Raw genomic sequence first — 18,496 nt, 5'->3', positions numbered from 1 at the left:
CTCCAACCTTAAACCCTAAATTTTGGCGATGGAGAACGGCATGGCCATTTAACAGGGGTCCACTGACCTCTGACCTCTGAATGAAAATGGCTTCTGTGATATCCATGAGTTTCCTCTTACAGAAACACCCACTTTATGATTTATTTCTTTTTTCCCCATGCAGCTTTTTTTCTGTTATTTGATTCCTAATTTAGAGAATCTGGTAAGAACTGCTTTATGTTGTCAATATGGATTACAAAACTGTTTTTAAAATGCAAAAAAATTCAATTGAAAATGTGATTAATCTCAGAAAATATCCGACTTATTTTCTTACAAATTTGCAGCTTTTGTTCTCCCTAGCCCCCCAGGGAATATTTTAGATACTTTTTTTCTAAATCTACTAGTTTATTTCAATGCATATCATACTGATTTGCCTTTTTTAAAAATATTTTTAGTGAATTGCATTATTTGCTCAAAGGTTTGAATGAAGGCATCTGAAGGCAGCACAAGATGTGTGATGTTGCTTCAGGTTTCAAAGGGTTAAAACACAAACACATGAACATGAAAATTAAAAAAGAGACGCTCTGACTTGTTGGGGTTGTAGACGTCGATGTCCTCCAGGAGCTGCGTGCTGAAGGAGGCGTTGGCTCCCTCGGTGCTCGCCAGGATCTTCAGCACGTGGCCGTTATCGGAGCCCAGAAACACCACAGTGTAGTTCTTGAACGGCCCCGCAGACGTATCCACGGCGATCTGGGTCAACTTGAATCTGCAGAAAAAGAAAACAGAAGATGCTCCATAAACAGACACGCTGACGTAAACTGAAGCTGTCACTTCCTGCACGCTAACGGACGCCAGAGCGGGCCGACAGCGCCCGATGTGCGGGTTAGCAACTTGTTGTTTTGTTTAGTCAAAGTCGATTTCCTGTGGTAAACAAAACGCACGGTGGGCGAACACTGAGCTCATTGTGGAAACATCAGCGTGCAATCAATCACTTCATCTCCCGTCCCACCGTCCCCGTCCTCCGTCGCCCACATCCTCTAATCCCTGCGTCCTGTTCTTTCATCTGTCCGTCTCCGCGTCCACCCACAGCCTCCATCACTGCGCTCAGCTCAGTTTGTGTTCTCTTTGTGTTTGTGAGGAGGTCCGCTGAGAGACTGCTGCTTCATATTCATGCAGCTCCACCTGGGAGCTGCCCAGTATCACCACAGCCGCCTCCCGCCGGCTCCACCGGAGCGACGCAGGATTAGGAGGCGAGCTGAAGGGCACCTTGAGTCCACTGCTTGTTGACGGAGAGATGAGTCTGCCTGCGTCTCCTCTCTCTGGCCCTCAGATCTCAACAAACAAACTTCCTCTAATAAACCCAACATTTCTCCTGGCATCACATCCCATCTCGACTCTTCTGTAAAGGACGGCGGCGTCTCGTGTGCCCTCACGTCTCCATCAGTCTCTCCCAGATGGTCTGCAGAGACTGCTGTGTTTACCCACACGGACCTGACTGGCTCGCTCCTGCAGCGGCTGCGTGATGTGCTTCTGGTTAGATTTCATTTATCTGGCTCGTCTCTGGAGAGCCAGCAGGCAGATGTGACGGTTTTGGTTCCAGATGTGAAGTGGCGCATGTTTCCCCAGCGAGGAGCCGCTGCAGCGTGTGGCGAGCTGTCAACCTGCCTCTGCTGCAGGACGCTCCTCCATACTGTCCGTCTGTCCTGCTGTCCATCTGTCTGTCTGAAGGTCTGCGGGTCAGTCTGTCAATGTGGAAGTCAGTCTGCAGGTCAGTCTGCATGTTAGTCTACAGGTCAGTCTGTCAGTGTGCAGGTCAGTCTACAGGTCAGTGTGCATGTTAGTCTACAGGTCAGTCTGCAGGACCAGCCCGTTCTCATTCTGAACTAGTAAAATAGTGGCATTTTGTAATTGCTTTTGGTGTAAGAGCACGATGCTAAAACACACCTTTCACGTGCTCATGAATCGCGTTGGATGGCGTCACGTGAGAAAGCGGCTGAACAAAACCAGTTGAGGTTTTATTAGACACTGGCGGCCGGTCTCACAACACCTGTCTCGTCAGCCCGTTACGGGCACGAGAGAACGCGACCAGGCGGAACCTGTCGCATGAAACGCATCAGGATGGTGTCAGGTTGAAACGCTGCTGCTAACGATGTAATATAAGTACAGGTGGGTCAAACGGGCCTTGGCATGTGCCTCCTTCCTCTGATTCACACTATCTGTGCCAGCATGTGCGTTTGTTGACGTCCCGGCGTTGGTTGCCGAGTGCCGTTGTGTCACCATGTGCTTGGGCTGACAGAGCAGATGCAGAAGGATACCTAAAATGTAATATTTAGACGCGGAAGTTCACTGTAAAGCTGCAATATGTGACGACTTGGGATGACAACATGTTGGCAGGTCGGTCGTCCCGTCTCGATGTGGCGGTCTTTGATGTGGTCTCTCAGATTGTGTTGGACAGATCCGACGGTTGAAGTGAAGGACAGGCTTTAGTGTTCCACCTGAGTTCTCACATTGATGCCGATCAGAGCGCAGAGCGAGGAAACACTGCGGCACCTCGAACCTGCATACTAACCATTAAAGAGAGCGCCTGCTTCAATAACTGCAGCAGAAACACTGATGTCCATCTGACGGTTGTGTTTTTATTGGATTTAATGAAGATGTTCCCGCAGGAGCCGCCTGAGCGTCTGAACACCAGCACCGAATGTTCTTTCATGATTCATGATTTATAAGCTGGTTTACTGCTTTACATCAGAGACATCTGGAGGAACAGATTCTGATTATCAATCACCACATTTGGTAGTAGATGTATTAATGCTGAAATATGTTGCAGTTTTCAAATGCAGAAATAAATGTGAATATATATTTTGGGAGCTGAAGCAACAAACAAACAGTTTTTTTCAGATGTTCAGCAGAATTTGATTTGCATTTTGAAAAAGACTCGCTTTGTCAGGATTTATGTCTTTGTAAACGGAGAGATTTTGTTGTTTTTGACATAATGAGACATTTGAAAATGTCACCTTCAGCTTTGGGAAACTGTGAGACTCATTTCTTTCTGAAGTTTTATAGAACAGAAATAATCTATTAATCAAGAGAATAAGAGTCAGGCTAATTGATATTGAAAATAATTGTTAACTGTAGCTGTTTTATGTTTAAGAAATACACTGTGAGTGAGACTTTGGGCTCTGACTGATGATTAATTTCATTGTGTGCAGCTTCAGTGTTTCTGCTTGATGAACTGTTGAAGTCATTAATCAAAGTTGTCACTGATTAATTTTCTGTCCACAGTTTCAGCAGCAAAGAGTTTGTGGCTGATTTGAATAAACTGGTTGTTTACTTTTAACCCTGTGAAGGTCAGCTGATAGAAGGAGTGAGTCGTACCTGCTGGTGGTGCGGGTGAAGTACGGTCTGTCGTTGACCGACGGCACCGACTCGTCCATGAGCGGGTAGGACTTGATGAAGGTCAGCGTGTCGTCGGGGAAGGTGGTGGACGACTTGTAGGACGCAGCTGAGCCCTCGCCGGCGCAGGAGCCCGGCCTGGACAACAACAGCAGCAGCAGAGGGACAAAAGAAAATTCAGCTCAGGGTTCAGACGTAAAGACGTGTGCGGCTGTTTGTTCTGGAGACGAGCGGCAGGGAAACAGGTGTGTTGTTTTGTTCGGAGACGTCTCTGCAGAACAATAACAGCAGCACACGGAGAGAGGCAGAAAAACCCGACAGTTTGTTATTTTAAGTTTCTCACCTCGGTTTGGGGACCTGATCCTCGGGGACAGGCGTCCACGCCGTCTCACTGTTCCTCTGCTCTTTGAATTTACCGCTGAAGGCCCTCTCGATGTCGTCCATGTAGAACGCGCACACCGCCGAGCCGGTGATGCTGTTGAAGGGAGGCGACATTAGAGAGAGCGAGACGAGAGCAGCGAGTCCAAGTCTGACACGAGCTCACCGTGTTTTTAATAAGAACTCGGCAAACACGTCAACAGGATGTTTCCTCTGTCTGCCTTTTCTTTCACTGTTTGACTCACATGTTTTTATTGTTTGTGAAGACCTTCTTTAGGGACGGTAAACATATAGTTTGTGTAGCTCATATGAAATGTAACTTGTGTTCAGTTTATCAGTCAAACTATTGTTTATTCGGGGAAAATGACGGAGCATTAAGCTCTTTTACTGCTACGCCCCGGACTCATGTTCAGTGGGCAGATATTTCATATAATAGCAGTAAATTCAATAAAACTAGCAGCAACGGCTATCAAAAGTTATAAATATCAAAAAAATCAGTAAAGAGGATGAAAAAAAAAGAACTGTCCAAGAATGGTTTTTTAAACAAAAAGGAGGCTCCGTCTTTCCCGTCTATCGATGAGACGACCAAATTATTTTCCTATTTTCTTAAGAGAAGCATGAATAGATTTTTCACCTGTTTTTGTGAGCTCAAACACGTGTTTTCAAAGCTTTTCATTTAGCCAGATGCCAAGATGTTCGAATCATACGATATTTGGTACAGAAGGACTGAGCTATTTTCGGTGAGATCGCAGCTTTCCTGAAAAACACTGTTGAAATGAAGAAGTGTGAGCGTCGCTGCCGACCTGTTGGCCTGCGTGGTGAAGACTCCGAGCACGGCCGGCCGGTGGTTGATCTGCAGAACGTTCGTCAGCGACTGCAGAACGTCGAAGTAGAAGAAGGAGTCGCCGGGCACGGAGCAGTTCAGCCGCGCTTTGAGGAAAGACGTCCAGTAACGTTCCAGCACCCTCGGAGAGCCGCCGTTGTCATTCTTACAGACACGTGCGACTCTGGAGAAAACCACCTGAGGGGACAGGAAGTGACAACTCTAATTCATCCGTCACGTTCACCAGCGTGGATCACTGAGCGGCTGTTAAAAGACTCGCAAGAACGCGGCCGGTACTCTTGTTAATTCCACTCAGAGACAAAAAATTCGACACCACAAACCACAAGTCAGACAAGTGTCTTTGACTTCAGCATGTTGTCCAAAAATCATAAAAAGATCATAGTATACTATGTTTTCCAAAAATCATAAAAAAGACATGGTATAGTATGACATAAAAATCATGAAAAATAAAATAGTATAGTATGTCATCCAAAAAAAACACACAAAAAAAGAAACAGTATAGTATGTCATTCCAAAATCATGAAAAACTAAATAGTACACTATGATGTTGAAAAATCATTAAAAACTACATAGTATAGTATGTTTTCTCAAAATTCATAAAACAGTCATATTATAAACAGTCACACAAAAAAAACAATAAAAATGACATGGTAAATCATCCAAAAACCCAACAAAAAAAACCCGAAACAGAACATGCTGTCAAAAATATAGTATAGTATGTTTTCTCAAAATTCATAAAACAGTCATATTATAAACAGTCAAACAAAAATCATAAAAAACGACATGGTAATATGAAGTCCAAAAGTCAGACAGTCGCCCACCTTGCCCAGAGTGGTGTACTCCACTGCGATCTCGCTGAAGAAGAAGTACACGTAGTTCCCGTACTCTATGGCGTGGAGGAAATGGGGCTCTGTGGGAGACGAGAAGAAAAGACGTGTGACAAAAACGCTGGCAGAGACGCCTCATTTCCTGTAGGACGGCTGCTTTGTGCAGGATGCTAAACACAAACAGTCTGGAGACGGAGTCCAGGAGAGAAATCTTTATATAAGCACAGAAAGACGAGGAGAAGCCAAACTCATAAAAACACTCGTGAATCTGAATCCGGTCTAATCCTTTAAGTCTTCTGACATCAAGAGAAAGTAACTCGGAGCCTGAAAACACCTGAAGACCCAGCTGAGATCTGTAAGCAGCTTATGTGAGTTAACAAACATTAAAAACAATCACCTAAATTAGAGAAGCACAAAACATCAAGCGCTGATAGATGCTTATCAGAGGGGCGGACTCACACACGACTCGGACCAGAGTCAGAATCGAGTCACAGTTTTGCTTAACTTTAAACTTGACAAAAGACAAGAAAAGATAGAACTTTTGGGTCATTTCTCATTAATTTCTTTTAAATATATATATATATATATATATATATATATATATATATATATACCAAAACTATTTTAAAAAAAAAATAATTATTAATCTATATATATATATATCTATATATATATCTATATATATATACATATACATATATATATCTATTATAATATATATATATCTATCTATATATATATATATATATATATATATATACACCAAAACCCTTTAAAAAAAAAAAAGTTAATTAATGTATTTTTTGCTCATTTTCTGGTAATTTCCTTTTTTTTTCTTGCTCATTTTTGGGCCACCACTGAAGACTTTTGTCCAGCCCCGCTCTGACCTACTAAGTAGAACATTAAGGTCTGCATCCAGAGGTGACTGCAATGTCCCAAGAAGAAGGTCTACCTTCTCCCAATCGGCCTTCTCCAACAAAGCCACGAAGGAATGGAATAGACTTCCGGACAATTTTAAAAACATTACAAACATCACAGCTTCTCATGCGCAGTCAAGGACTGGATACTGAGCAATCAGACATGTCTGCACTGATGTCTCTGATATCAGGGTTGTATGCATTTTGGAGGTCTGACGTATTATTTTATACATGTACATGTTATTTATTTTTTACTCTGTATATTTATCTATTGTAATAATTTTTAGATTTGTACTATGTTGTCTGTCTTTTATGTGAGGACTACAGATGGAAATTAGCGCTACGCTAAATCTGGTGCAGCCATCTTTATATTCTACGAGAATATTCAATGTCTCTGCACACTGTCCTGCTAAATAAATAAATACAAATACAAATACAAATGTCTGGTTAAATTGCTCGTTGCATTTTTCCCATGTTTTTGAAAAAAATCAAGCCAATTTGCTCAGGTTTCAAAGGGTTAAGAGATGTGAAATGAAGTGTTAATGTTCTTGTTTTTATTTTTAGAAGACCCTAATGCTGCTTTTAAAATAATGAAAATTATGATAAAAATTTTTAGAAATTATGAAAATATTACTGTAAATTAAATCCTATAACATCATTCTATTGTAGAATAATAGAAAACACAATAATCAGTTATTCTGCACAGATATGTCAGCACAAAATATGCATAAAAATGCTCTTTTGTGTGCAAAATCTTCAAGTTTTTAAATAAGAAAATTTTGATGAAAGTCAGAAAAGTCATTTTAAGAACATTTGGTGAATGAGGTCAAATGTTTCCAAAGTCAGTCAGTGATAACCGAGCAGCTCCGTGTTAAGATGCTGGACTCTCACCTCTCAGCCACTTGGAGTCGTACTTGACGGTCCGCAGCACGGGGCTACTTTCTCCCAGACTTCTGTAAATCACCGCGTCGCTCGCCAAGAAGTCCGTCATGGTGGCTGAGTAGAAATCACCACCTGAGAAATAAAGTCATCGTCAGAGATCACCGTCCACCAGAAGAAGCCACTTCTTTCGCCTTCCTCTTTTATTTTTTAGCCTTTGAAAAGAGTCGGAGGATCACAGCTGGAGGAGAAAGAGTCACTTTTAATAACAGAGCGAGTGAACTTTGAATAAATGTGGAAACCTGCAGACAGACCTGACTCTGACTTCACTCTCTGCTGAACCTCGACATGTTCAGAGTTTCAGCTTCTCCGCTTTCATCACCACTCAAGATCTGACCACCACTTTATTAGAACGTGTTGCAGAATGAGTGTACGTTCACAAACTTGAAATACCGCCACATGCTTGTATGCCTCCGCCTTTGAAACCTGAGCAAATAGATTTGATTTCTTAAAAAATAAAAAATAAAAAATAACTGTAAGAAATTTGTTGGTGAAAATGACCTAAAACTTTTTAAAACGACTTAATAATTATTATAATTTTACATTTAAAATCATATCAAATAACAAAAAAATGCATAAATATATTTTAAATTTACATCACTTTTTCAGGTCATTTTCTTTCTTTTTTTGCTCATTATCCAGTAATAATAAGTTAATTTTTGGGCCATGTATTGTGAAGTTTTTCATGTTTTTGCCATGTTTCTGAGGAAAAAAAAAATCTGCTCAGATTTCAAAGGGTTAATTATGTTTTACACAACAGCCAGAGTTTTTAGGATCGGAGTTGTAATGACGGGACAGTCTGTGCAGACACCCTGTCCTCGTCCTCGTCACTCACCTGCAAACAGGCCAACGTTTGACTGACGGGACTCAAAGGGACATCGAGCCTGTCCCACCACCTCCTCCCCTTCCTGCTCCAATGTGGACATCTAGATTACAGAGGACACAGAGACAGAGGACAGAGGACACAGAGACAGAGGACAGAGGACACAGAGACAGAATGGTTCTTAATGACATATTTTCACAGTTAAAACTTTGGACATAAAACAGTCTCATTGTTTACAGTTGTAAACCCACGAGGTCGCTGCTGCTCCGGCTGTAAAATCAATAATTAAACTAAAGAGAAGCAGGGGTCCCAAACTTTTTCATCAACAAAATCTCAAAACTATTCCACGACTTTTTTCCAAACATATAAGGATCAAACATAGTTTCAGCTGGAACCTGAAGGGAGAGACGCAACGCGAAGGTAAACAAAACGCCGTCACTCATCGACGCACATTAAAGCTACGTTACATCGACAGCTTCATCAATTTCCCAAATTCATTACACGAAACAAAATTCCATGACTTTTCCAAAACTTTTCATGTCTTTTCAATGCTTTGAAACCTGGATCCACATCTATTTTCTTTTGCTGCATTCAGATGCCTTCCACAGGTGATTTGAGCGCCGAGCAAAGTGGTTTAATTCTTTCCAAAACATGGAAAAATAGCATAAAAAGGGTGGAAAAATGTTGGAAAAACAATATTTTTATAATTCTCATAAGTATATATTTTAGTCTGTCATTGCAGTTTTGTTTTTTTTAAAGAAATTTAAGCCAGTTGGCTCAGGTTTCTAGAGATTAAAGATTTAAACACTTGTGAAACGTGTCTGAAAGCAGCACGAAAAGTGACGTCGCTTCAGGTTTTAAAGGGTTAACACAGTTAGTTTTACATGGCGCTGCGAGTCTCCTCAGACTCCGGCAGCAGTGTGACAGCTGTGTGGAGAAGAAATCATCAAATCTGTGACTGAAGTGATGGACGAGAACCGGCAGGATTTGGACGACAGAAAGAGAAGTAAACATGGTTCAGTAATCAAACTGAATTAAGTTGGAAATGAGATCAGAAATCCAGAGTCGACGGACTCGTCTCCTGCAGAGCGGCGCGGTTTGAAGTGAAAAAGCAGCCTGAGAGAAAAGTCCCGCCGTGAGTGCGGGACGGATCCCACACCCAGATGGATCTGACGCTCCTGCGTTCTGTTGTCTCGCTGACTCATGTTGAAGACAGCGTCTCTGTTGTCTACAGAGCAGCTGTCTCTGCAGGAGGCTCACTGAGGCTGCATGTTCACCCATTCATGGCTCTGACCGACACACACACACACACACACACACACACACACACACACACACACACACACACACACACACACACACACACACACCCACACACACACAGTCCCCTCTGGTCCTCCACAGACAGTTTCCTGGATATAATTTACTCTCCTTCTCTCCCCCTACAAGCTGTCTGATATCACATGGAGACAAAAAGACGAGGGGTCACGGAGGATGTGGAGACGTGATGTGTAAATCAGCTGCTCTGTGGCGGGGAGAAAATGATGATGATGACGACGCCAGTGACGTTGATGATAACTATCAAAGTGTTTCAAAAGTAAAATAAAATGAGAATCGCCTGATTAAAAAAAAAAAACAAAATATTTAAGACACAGCGTCCAGTAGAGCGGGTGTCCTCACCACAGCAGCCGACAGTACAACTTTGCTGTGTGTCATCCCCTCTATCTCCCCCTCACACTCGAGCTGTCCTACCTGAATAAAGGCAAAAACCAAAAATCTAAAAAATAAATTAAATAAATAAAAATCTCAAAGGTTTTATAAGAAAAATAAAATGCCCCAAAATCTCCGAAAACACCTCCTATTTTTTAAATCTCATAATTTATTTCAAAGAAAAAATAATTCTAAAACATCTGCATTAAATTGGCGGTGAAATAAATACAAAATACAGCCCTCCCCTTAGCCAAAACAAAAATAAAAAAATCCCTCCTCAGTGCTTAAAAAATACTTGACATGCCTCCCTCTTTTAGCTTCACCCTCTCCCCTCTCATAAATAACGAACAGTCCCTTATCCAGCAGTCATTCATCAGTGGAGCGATGGACGGACCACAGATGGACGGACCACAGGTGGACGGACCACAGGTGGACGGACCACAGATGGACGGACCACAGAGACGAGGTTCAGCTCAGATCATCAGATCTGTCTCCCGACTCTGCTCGCTGTTCACTCTCTTCTTCTGTTGTTTCACAGATTTTATTATCGCCATCGTCAGCACATCCTGTGTTCTGTAAACAGATCGCTCCGTCGCTGCTGTGGAGCCAAAATATTATTTTGCCAACACGAAGCCTTTGAAGTCACCTGAATATGATATCACCGGGTGAATATGCACCGATCTGCTGCAGAGATCTGATTGGTCGGCTGGCTGCTCGGCATCATGAGTGTTTTTGTATTTAAAGATGTTCCAGTTTATTCTCACGGTTCTCTCTGTGACGGTGTTATTTCGTCCCACGCGTCCTTTTCCAGGTGACGTTAACATTATTGATCTGTTGTTGAGGCTCCAGCAGCTGATCACAGATCTGCTTTGTGTCTGTGTGCAGGAACAACGTGACATGATGCAGTTTTATGTGGAAATTAATCCATTTTAAACACTGAGACGTTAGTTCCTTCATACAGGAAGTGCATTCCTCTAAGTATTAAAGAAATTTCAGTTAGCATATTTGAATTAGGGTTCCCACACATTGTCATGGACAAAATTTCAAAACTTTTCCATGACTTTTCAAGGACTCGAAATCTTTTTTTTCTTACCCGACCTTTTGCAAACACATAAAATTCAAACTCCATTTAAACATATAAATAAAGCATCACAACTGATATGTTCAAGGACCATCAAAAATGTGAAAATCCAACAATAACTTCGATTTTCATAGTTTCTGGCTATGATGAAAATTTAAGATTTTGACAAAATCACCCGACTTAAAACTTAAAAAATTGCCAATACATCTTAAAAAAAACAATTTGCTAAAAACTTCTAAAAAATAAGCTAAAAAGAAAAAAGTGGAAAATTTATCTAAAATATTTGCAAGAAAACAGAAAGAAAGGAAAAAAATATTCTTTGATAAAAAAAAAAGTCAAAAATAAAATAATTTAAAAAAAGAAAATTGCCACAATTGTTTAAAGAAAACACATTTTCTTTAAACATTGATGGTAAGATAAATAAATGAATACAGCCATTTAAAGTTGTATGCCAGTCTCCAAAGCCATAAAAAAATTAATAATTTGACATTTAGTGGGTATACATGAAGAGAAAGAAGGAACACGCGAGTAAAATGAAGAAACGTACTTAATGAACAAATAAACTTAAACAACCAAAACAGAAGGCAGCACACAGTATGTGTATACATATGTGCAAGTGTATGTGCATGTGTATGTACATGTGCATGTGCATGTGTACGTGCATGTGCATGTGCATGTTTGTATCTTACCTTGTAGTTCCTGCAGGTGGGGTTGAAGGCGTTGGTGCCGCAGGCGAACAGGGTCTCGTCGTTGCGCGGCACCAGCACTTTGATATAGTTGTAACATTCGTCCTGTCAGGTGAAAAACAGACGGATATTACTGTGAGTCACGGAGCACATCCATGTTAGCTGCTGGCACATGCAGCAGGTAGAAACACACACACACACACACACACACACACACACACACACACACAGTCATGATGTTGATCCCTGTGCTGGGTTCTGTGATTTTACTGCAGCTGTGGGGAGGGAAATACCCAGTCTGCGTCTCCTGATGGATGATAAGCTCCCTGCACACCTCTGCTTATTACAGAACGTCTTTGGCGAGCAGCAGACGCAGCGGCAGAGGAAGAGGAGAGAAATAATACTCACGCTGTTTTTCCCTCTCACTGTGCACTTCTCCACATCCTTCGTCTTCCAAGTGAGTTTCTGAAAAATGAACAGACAGCCAACTGTCAGCTCAAAGACAAGCTGTTTCTCACCACCGCAGCTTTTTTGTTGCTCCCAATCGTTCAAGAGCTATTACCAGACAGCTGTGATGAAAATCTCATTAACTTCAATAAACTGTCGCCCAAACAAACAAACAGACAGAGAGAGAAATATCTGCACGGCTCAGCACTGTGTTTCCTCTCTGATAAAAACTCCACCGTCTGTACCAGCAGCAGACAATTAGCCCCAATTAACCTCCAGACCAAAAGTCCCCACACACACACTTCCTGTCGTCCAGCCGGCCACTGTGGGAAAAAGATCTATCGACATGTGAAGAGGCTCGGCCTGGTTAAAGGGTTCACGTGCTCCCCGCAACGCTCCAATAACTTACTGAGCCGATTTTACTCGTTGAGGACGCTGCTGTGAGGATGTGGAGACTCACTGCGTGACGGTCAGCAGCGAATGTAACCGAGCACAGGCTTCACGCAGTTTTATCACTAAATTTCTGTGACTTTTAAAGATGACACAGTCTCTGAAATGACCATCAATACTCCTTTTTTGTTCTTTTTCATTATTATATGACAGCTTTTTATATATCTCATTTAAAAATATAAAGAATATTAAAATATAACTTAGGGACTGTTCGTTATGAATGAGAGCAGAGGGGGTGGTGCAAAGAGAGGGAGGTGTGCCAAATTTTTCAGGCAGCATGTTTATTATTTTTTTGCTTTAAGGGAGGGGCATACAACTTCAAATGGCTGTATTTAGCATTTATTTTAGCGCAGATTAAAAAAAAAAATCTTTAACATTTTTTTTTCTCCATTTTGAAGGAAAACTTTTTATTTTGGCAATTTTTAATGACAACACCTTGGTGATTTTTTTTGGTGATTTTCAAAGAAAATATGTTTTTTGTCATCAAATTTTTTGAGAAAAAATTTGGGGCTTGTCATTGAAAATGTTGGTGATTTTTAAAGATAACATTTTAGCCATTTTTTGGGGGGTGACTTTCAATGAAAAATGTTGGTGTTTTTTTTATCTGTCATAACATTTTTTGGTTATTTTACAAGAAAACATTTTGGCAAAACTTTTGGGTGGTTTTAAAGAAAAAATGCTTTCAATTTTTTTCTTTAAATCACTTTGCTGATGTTGAGTCTGTAGGAGATTTTTGTACATTGTTTGATTTGAATATGTGACATATTTAATTAGTCTAAATACAATTGAATCTGTTTTTTTCTTCAGTATGACATCATGTCCAGGGCTGCATGATATGAGGAACACTAAGAGTTTCCCACAAATGTATTTATTTGTGGCGGCCCACCACGACTAAAACATCTGCGGTCGTATTTATTTTCTCTTTTTGGAGCTGGAGCGTTCATTTAGAGTGCAGCTGGAATATATAAACTGTTCAGTTGTTGTTTACATCACACTGTCGGAGTGCAGAGTGTACTCTGGGTACAGACGGAGCAGCAGAACGTCAGGTGCAGTGAAAGTGAAACTCAATGAAATTGATCAATTATCCAGCTCGCGACTTAAACTGATATTGAGGGAAAGTAACTCATGGAGAGCTCCGTCTGTGCTGCGTTCATGGACGAACAAAAACTCCAGAGAGGGGACACAAGAGTGCTAAAAAAGGGACACACACATTTAAAATAAATAAATGAAATAAATAAATAAAAGTTTGCTGTCGTCTCGAAGCGTTCTAAACTACAGCCGAGCAAAAAGCCGCCCGGCCCGCCGTGTGACTCGTTGCGATGCCTGATTGGAGTCGAGGGGTCGCTCCTGTTGGACCACAAGTCCCCGAAAAACAATTTGTCCCACAGGCCCATTGGTTCTCAGAGCTGGTTTTCCGTTTCATCAGAAATCTTTCAGCCCAGCAGTCGGATCAGAAACTACTCAGAAAGCAGCTGAATGTAATCTAACTGCTGCGAACACAACAGAACGAGGAGACACAGCTAAACTGTCTGACCTGTGAACGGCCTCCTGCTTTAAACCTCTGAACCAACGGTTTCATTTCCTCTGCTGTTCAGCAAATGCTTTAAAGGATAATCAGGCTGCCGTTATTTTATATTTTCTAATTATCAACAAATCCATTGAAATGGCCAAAACCTTCCTGACTTTACTCTTGTTTCTCTGGCTCATGGATCAAACTATTGGCTCTCTCTGCAGATATATGTGTCCGGAAATATGTCTAAAATAGTTACAGTTAAAAAAAAGTTTTTTTGTTTTTAGTTTAGTTTGTTTAGTTACTTAAAAAAAAAAGTTTTATTTCTTTAAATATATAGTTTCATTTATTTTGAAAAAAAGTTTGATTCAAATAATAGTTTAGTAGTAATTTTAATAGTAATTTTGTTCAAATAGTTTCAAATTTTAAAATGTATAGTTGCATTTCAGTGGAAAAATTAAGACTCATATCTGTGAAATTTCTGTGGAAATTAATGTCAATAGTGTCATTTTGGTACAGATATATTTTCTGAGCCAGTTAGAAAAAAAGTCTGTCCTCACCTGTGAAGCCCGGCCATTTGTCATTTTTTCAAATCGTTTTACGTTTGCAATTTTTAGCAAATGATGCAATAAAAATATATTATTTAAAAAAAACAAATTTTGTTATAAAAAATACTATTTAAAAATTTAAGTGGATATTTATTAGTAAAAATACATAGTATTCGTAAGTTTGCATAGTACGAGGCTGGGGATGTCAACTTTTTTAAATAATTTTCATTTTTTATTACAAATTACAGTTTCATTTAAAAAAAATGTGTCATAATAAAAAATATTAGACAGTTTCTAGAAATAATTTTTTTGGAAAAATACAACATTCGCAGCGTGGTAATAGCTTCGTTTTACTAATTTTCCTTTAGACGGATGTTTCCCGTTTCCTAAAGCTGAATCAGCCGCTTTCGTTTGATCCGCCTATTAAGGTGCAGGATGTGTTGGTTTTGAAAAAAGCCGTCTCCTCGCACTTTACCTTGATTACCGTGCTGGGCACAGAAAAATACAGTATTTAAACAATATTTATTTTATAGATTACGTTTATAGTGTTTGGAATTAAAAAATGCAAATGTTTCATTTTGTTTAAAAAAGCAAAAATAAGTAGTTTGTTATTTATAAAAAAAAAAGGAAGTTGAAATTTTTTGAATTCATGACCTAGTTTATTTTAAAGAAAACCAGCTATTTTGTAAATTTGATATTAGCATGACTTAAAGCTCATCCACCACCTTGAATTGAAATCGGGACTCATTTCTTTCAGAAATGTTGGCAGGAGAACCTGAGTAATATTTTTGGGACGACAGTTTCTCAAAATTAACTGCGCGGAAATGAAAAGTGAGCCTTGAGACAAACATCTATGTTGAGTCCGTGCCAGACCTGAATTCCCTGAAGCTTGTGAAAATAAATAACACAAAAAACAAGAAAATGTGCACATCAGTAAGAATCGGCTTTTGTTTAAAATGAAAGAGTTTTGCTTATTTCCACGCTCTATTTTTTTTACTCATAAAATTATGATTATAAAAAATTCTCTAATCAGTGTGGCTCGGGGGATATCAGCGACAGTCACGTGTGCTGTTTAAAAAGCAAATTTTGAGTGAAGGGAGGCGGGACTTGTGAAGGCTGAGAAGCAGTTTGTCCTCTGGTTTAGGAAGAGCTCTGAGGGGGACTGGGGGGTTCAAAGTTCGACCAAACATTTGAATATGGAGTTCATAAAAGCAGCTCAACATTCTGAGAAAAGAACGGGCGTGAAAGTGTTAAATTCTGTCTGCCACATTATGATGGTTTTTTAACACCGGTTACCGTTGTTATTGTTGACCCGAGGGTTACAATTCAATGTACGTCAAATATCTGCTGAAATTGCAGCGAAATTTAAAACTGATATTTGACAAATTTCATATACGGTTTTGCAGCGTCACAGAAAAACTTTCCATTTTGGCTCACAACTACCGTGCAAAAGTTTAGGACTGCCCAAAATCAAGATGGCTTTCCTTTAAGTTCAATTAAGGTATTATGGAGACATCACCACAGGGGATTTTCTAGGAAGGAGGAAAAGGTTCAAATGGAGAGGAAAAACTTCAAAAAGTCTCTGGGTGAGAGAAGAAGCACTGATGTCCATGTCTGAAATCAGATTAATTAGTTCAGAACAGAAAATTTACGAATAGTGAGAAGTTGTAAGAGTCAAACTCTGATAGAGGTATGCAGGTCTTTGTTGTCCTTTGATTGCACACTGCAAACATTCACCAATGGAAACTGTACGCCCCTGTTTAAATTAACACATGGCACACAACACAATATCAGCTCACACCTAACACAATCAAACAGACAGATTTATGTCCACTGAGGTAAGAAGAATAACAATACGAGGCTGCAAACTTGATTTGAAGCACTAAGATGACATTATATGTGCACAAGATTAGTGCTAACGCATTCCAACAGAGGTGAAAAAGACAATCTTTTTTTTTTTACCTGTTAAAGATGTCATAAAAACACGTGCATTTGTACAGTACTGAGTGGGTTTGTCCTAAATTTCATGTAGAACCATTCACTTTTTCTGTTAAAAAATGAGACAAAGTGGCTGTTAAATGTGCTTTCTAAAAGCGTTGTGTTTTTAAAAGAAAATCAGTTTAGATAATCAAATTATATTTACTGTTTATCTTCTAAACAGTACCAGCCGCCATCTGAAACTCCGTATTTCTGTTATGATAAAAGTACACAATTGTGTTCACAATGCTGTGAGGAAAAAAAGAGCAGACTTGGAAGGCTAGAATTCAGAGGTTGATGGTTTTTACACTGAACAAGGAATGTTTCTGAAAACTTCACATGCAGATAATCCACTGCTTGTTCGAGAATGCAATGAGTTTAAGAATGTTACTTCTTGATTACAATTTACAAATATTTTTTGATCTTTTTACAACATTTAGAGCTGAAATCTTTTCACATTGAACCGTTTGCCACGAAGAAGCATTGACCTGATTCCATAGTGAAACAGTCACTTCCCTCACTGAGTTTTTAGGATGAGTGAAAATTTTAAAAATGATTCAAATCCTATTCAGATGAAATAAAATGAAATGCTTTGAAGCTTTTCTAAAAATTTCTGAAGGCAGTTTATGACTCATTTCAATGCTTCAAAAGTCACAACACGCTAAAGCTCCACATCAAAATCCGAAACTGAGTAGTCATTTTAGGAGGCTACATTACAGTGAATCACACACAATCATTTGTGACTTGCTCTTGTTCAATACTCACCGGAGACACATGGTGCTCTGACACACGTATTGAAGGAAAATTACCTCAGATTTGTCGTTTTAAAACTGAGCAGAGTATTAAAAGTTCAAGCGCCTCTCAAACATAACAGCAGCCTCAATTTGCTTCTGTCCAGCTCACGTGAGAATTGCAGGCCTTATCGGCCTGTGGAAAAATTTTTCCCACGATGGAGCTGCAGACGGACAAAATTATCCAGACGGAGATTTCATATTTTAAGTGGGAGACATCGGCAGGTACCACCAGTCATGTTTATCATCACCACCAATTCATCACCCACTATCATTTGAATTCCTGAAAATCAAAGTTTTTTCACTGTTCAGTTCAACACGATGTTTTGGAAGTTACTAATGTCTGCCAAAAACCTGAATTTTGAAACTTTAAAGAAAATTATTGCAAAATGAGAAAAGCACTTTTTTATTAAATGTTTAATACACCTAAAAAACATTACTCTGGATCGGGTTCTGCAAAATCTCATGGACAAAAATGAAAAAATGTGAAAAAACTTTTTAAAACCCGTGTCGGAGTTAAAGTTTTTCAAAAAAACTGAGAATTAGCAATTGACCAATTAACTGAGTAGTGTGGAAATTAAACTGAATTATAATTTGATTTTTTGATGGATATTTTCCCTGGAAGACAGGCAGCTTTTAAATCTTCTTAAGTAATTTTTTAAAAATTCTGAATCTTGACTTGCACATTTCGGAGCATTTTTTAAACTTGAGATATAATATGTTTTACCATTTTTTAAAAGATTAAAAAAAAGGTTATGGGCCAGAGGTTTTTAAAAGGTTAATATACCCACAGAGTGTTTAGGGTGTCTTTGCACTGCTTTCAAATTTGTTTCAAAGGAGAGTGTTTTTGCAGTTGTGTGACACACAGCTGCACTGGCCCATAAGTGTTAGCGACATTTTGGTACTGATTTATTTGAAACATTTGACAGGTTTTAAGCACTTTCTGATTTGCTTAGAAGTACACACTTGTCAGGTGAGGAGTGATGTGTTGAAAGTCTGTGTCGATGTCAATCAACAATGGACGGTTTGGAACAGTTGTTTGAGCAGTGATTGCAGCAAAATCTCGTTTCAATAAAAACAATCTGCATTTGACCGTAACATGACACTAGTATTGACTTTAAGACAAGTATCAGAGGGTGTGGATTGTTCACTTGGTGTGAGTTGGACTTCCTTACCTGCTGGGGTTGGTGGAAGGG

At 39.7% G+C, this 18,496-nt stretch overlaps 1 protein-coding gene across 1 annotated transcript in view; it reads right to left on the bottom strand.

The window, feature by feature from the left end:
* The window catches only part of sema6e (sema domain, transmembrane domain (TM), and cytoplasmic domain, (semaphorin) 6E), a 208,577-nt gene that overhangs the window by 39,548 nt on the left and 150,533 nt on the right, over positions 1–18,496 (bottom strand). Inside the window, 9 exon segments of the mRNA XM_042489201.1 lie at positions 569–745; positions 3,355–3,510; positions 3,716–3,847; positions 4,554–4,771; positions 5,416–5,504; positions 7,230–7,352; positions 8,113–8,203; positions 11,581–11,682; positions 11,986–12,042. Coding sequence (XP_042345135.1) covers positions 569–745; positions 3,355–3,510; positions 3,716–3,847; positions 4,554–4,771; positions 5,416–5,504; positions 7,230–7,352; positions 8,113–8,203; positions 11,581–11,682; positions 11,986–12,042 — 1,145 coding nt within the window.

This window comes from Plectropomus leopardus, chromosome 7, assembly GCF_008729295.1.
Source record: "Plectropomus leopardus isolate mb chromosome 7, YSFRI_Pleo_2.0, whole genome shotgun sequence".
Taxonomy (NCBI): Eukaryota; Metazoa; Chordata; class Actinopteri; order Perciformes; family Serranidae; genus Plectropomus; species Plectropomus leopardus.
Note: the sequence above shows the minus strand (reverse complement) of the source record. Positions and strands in the feature narration are given on the sequence as shown.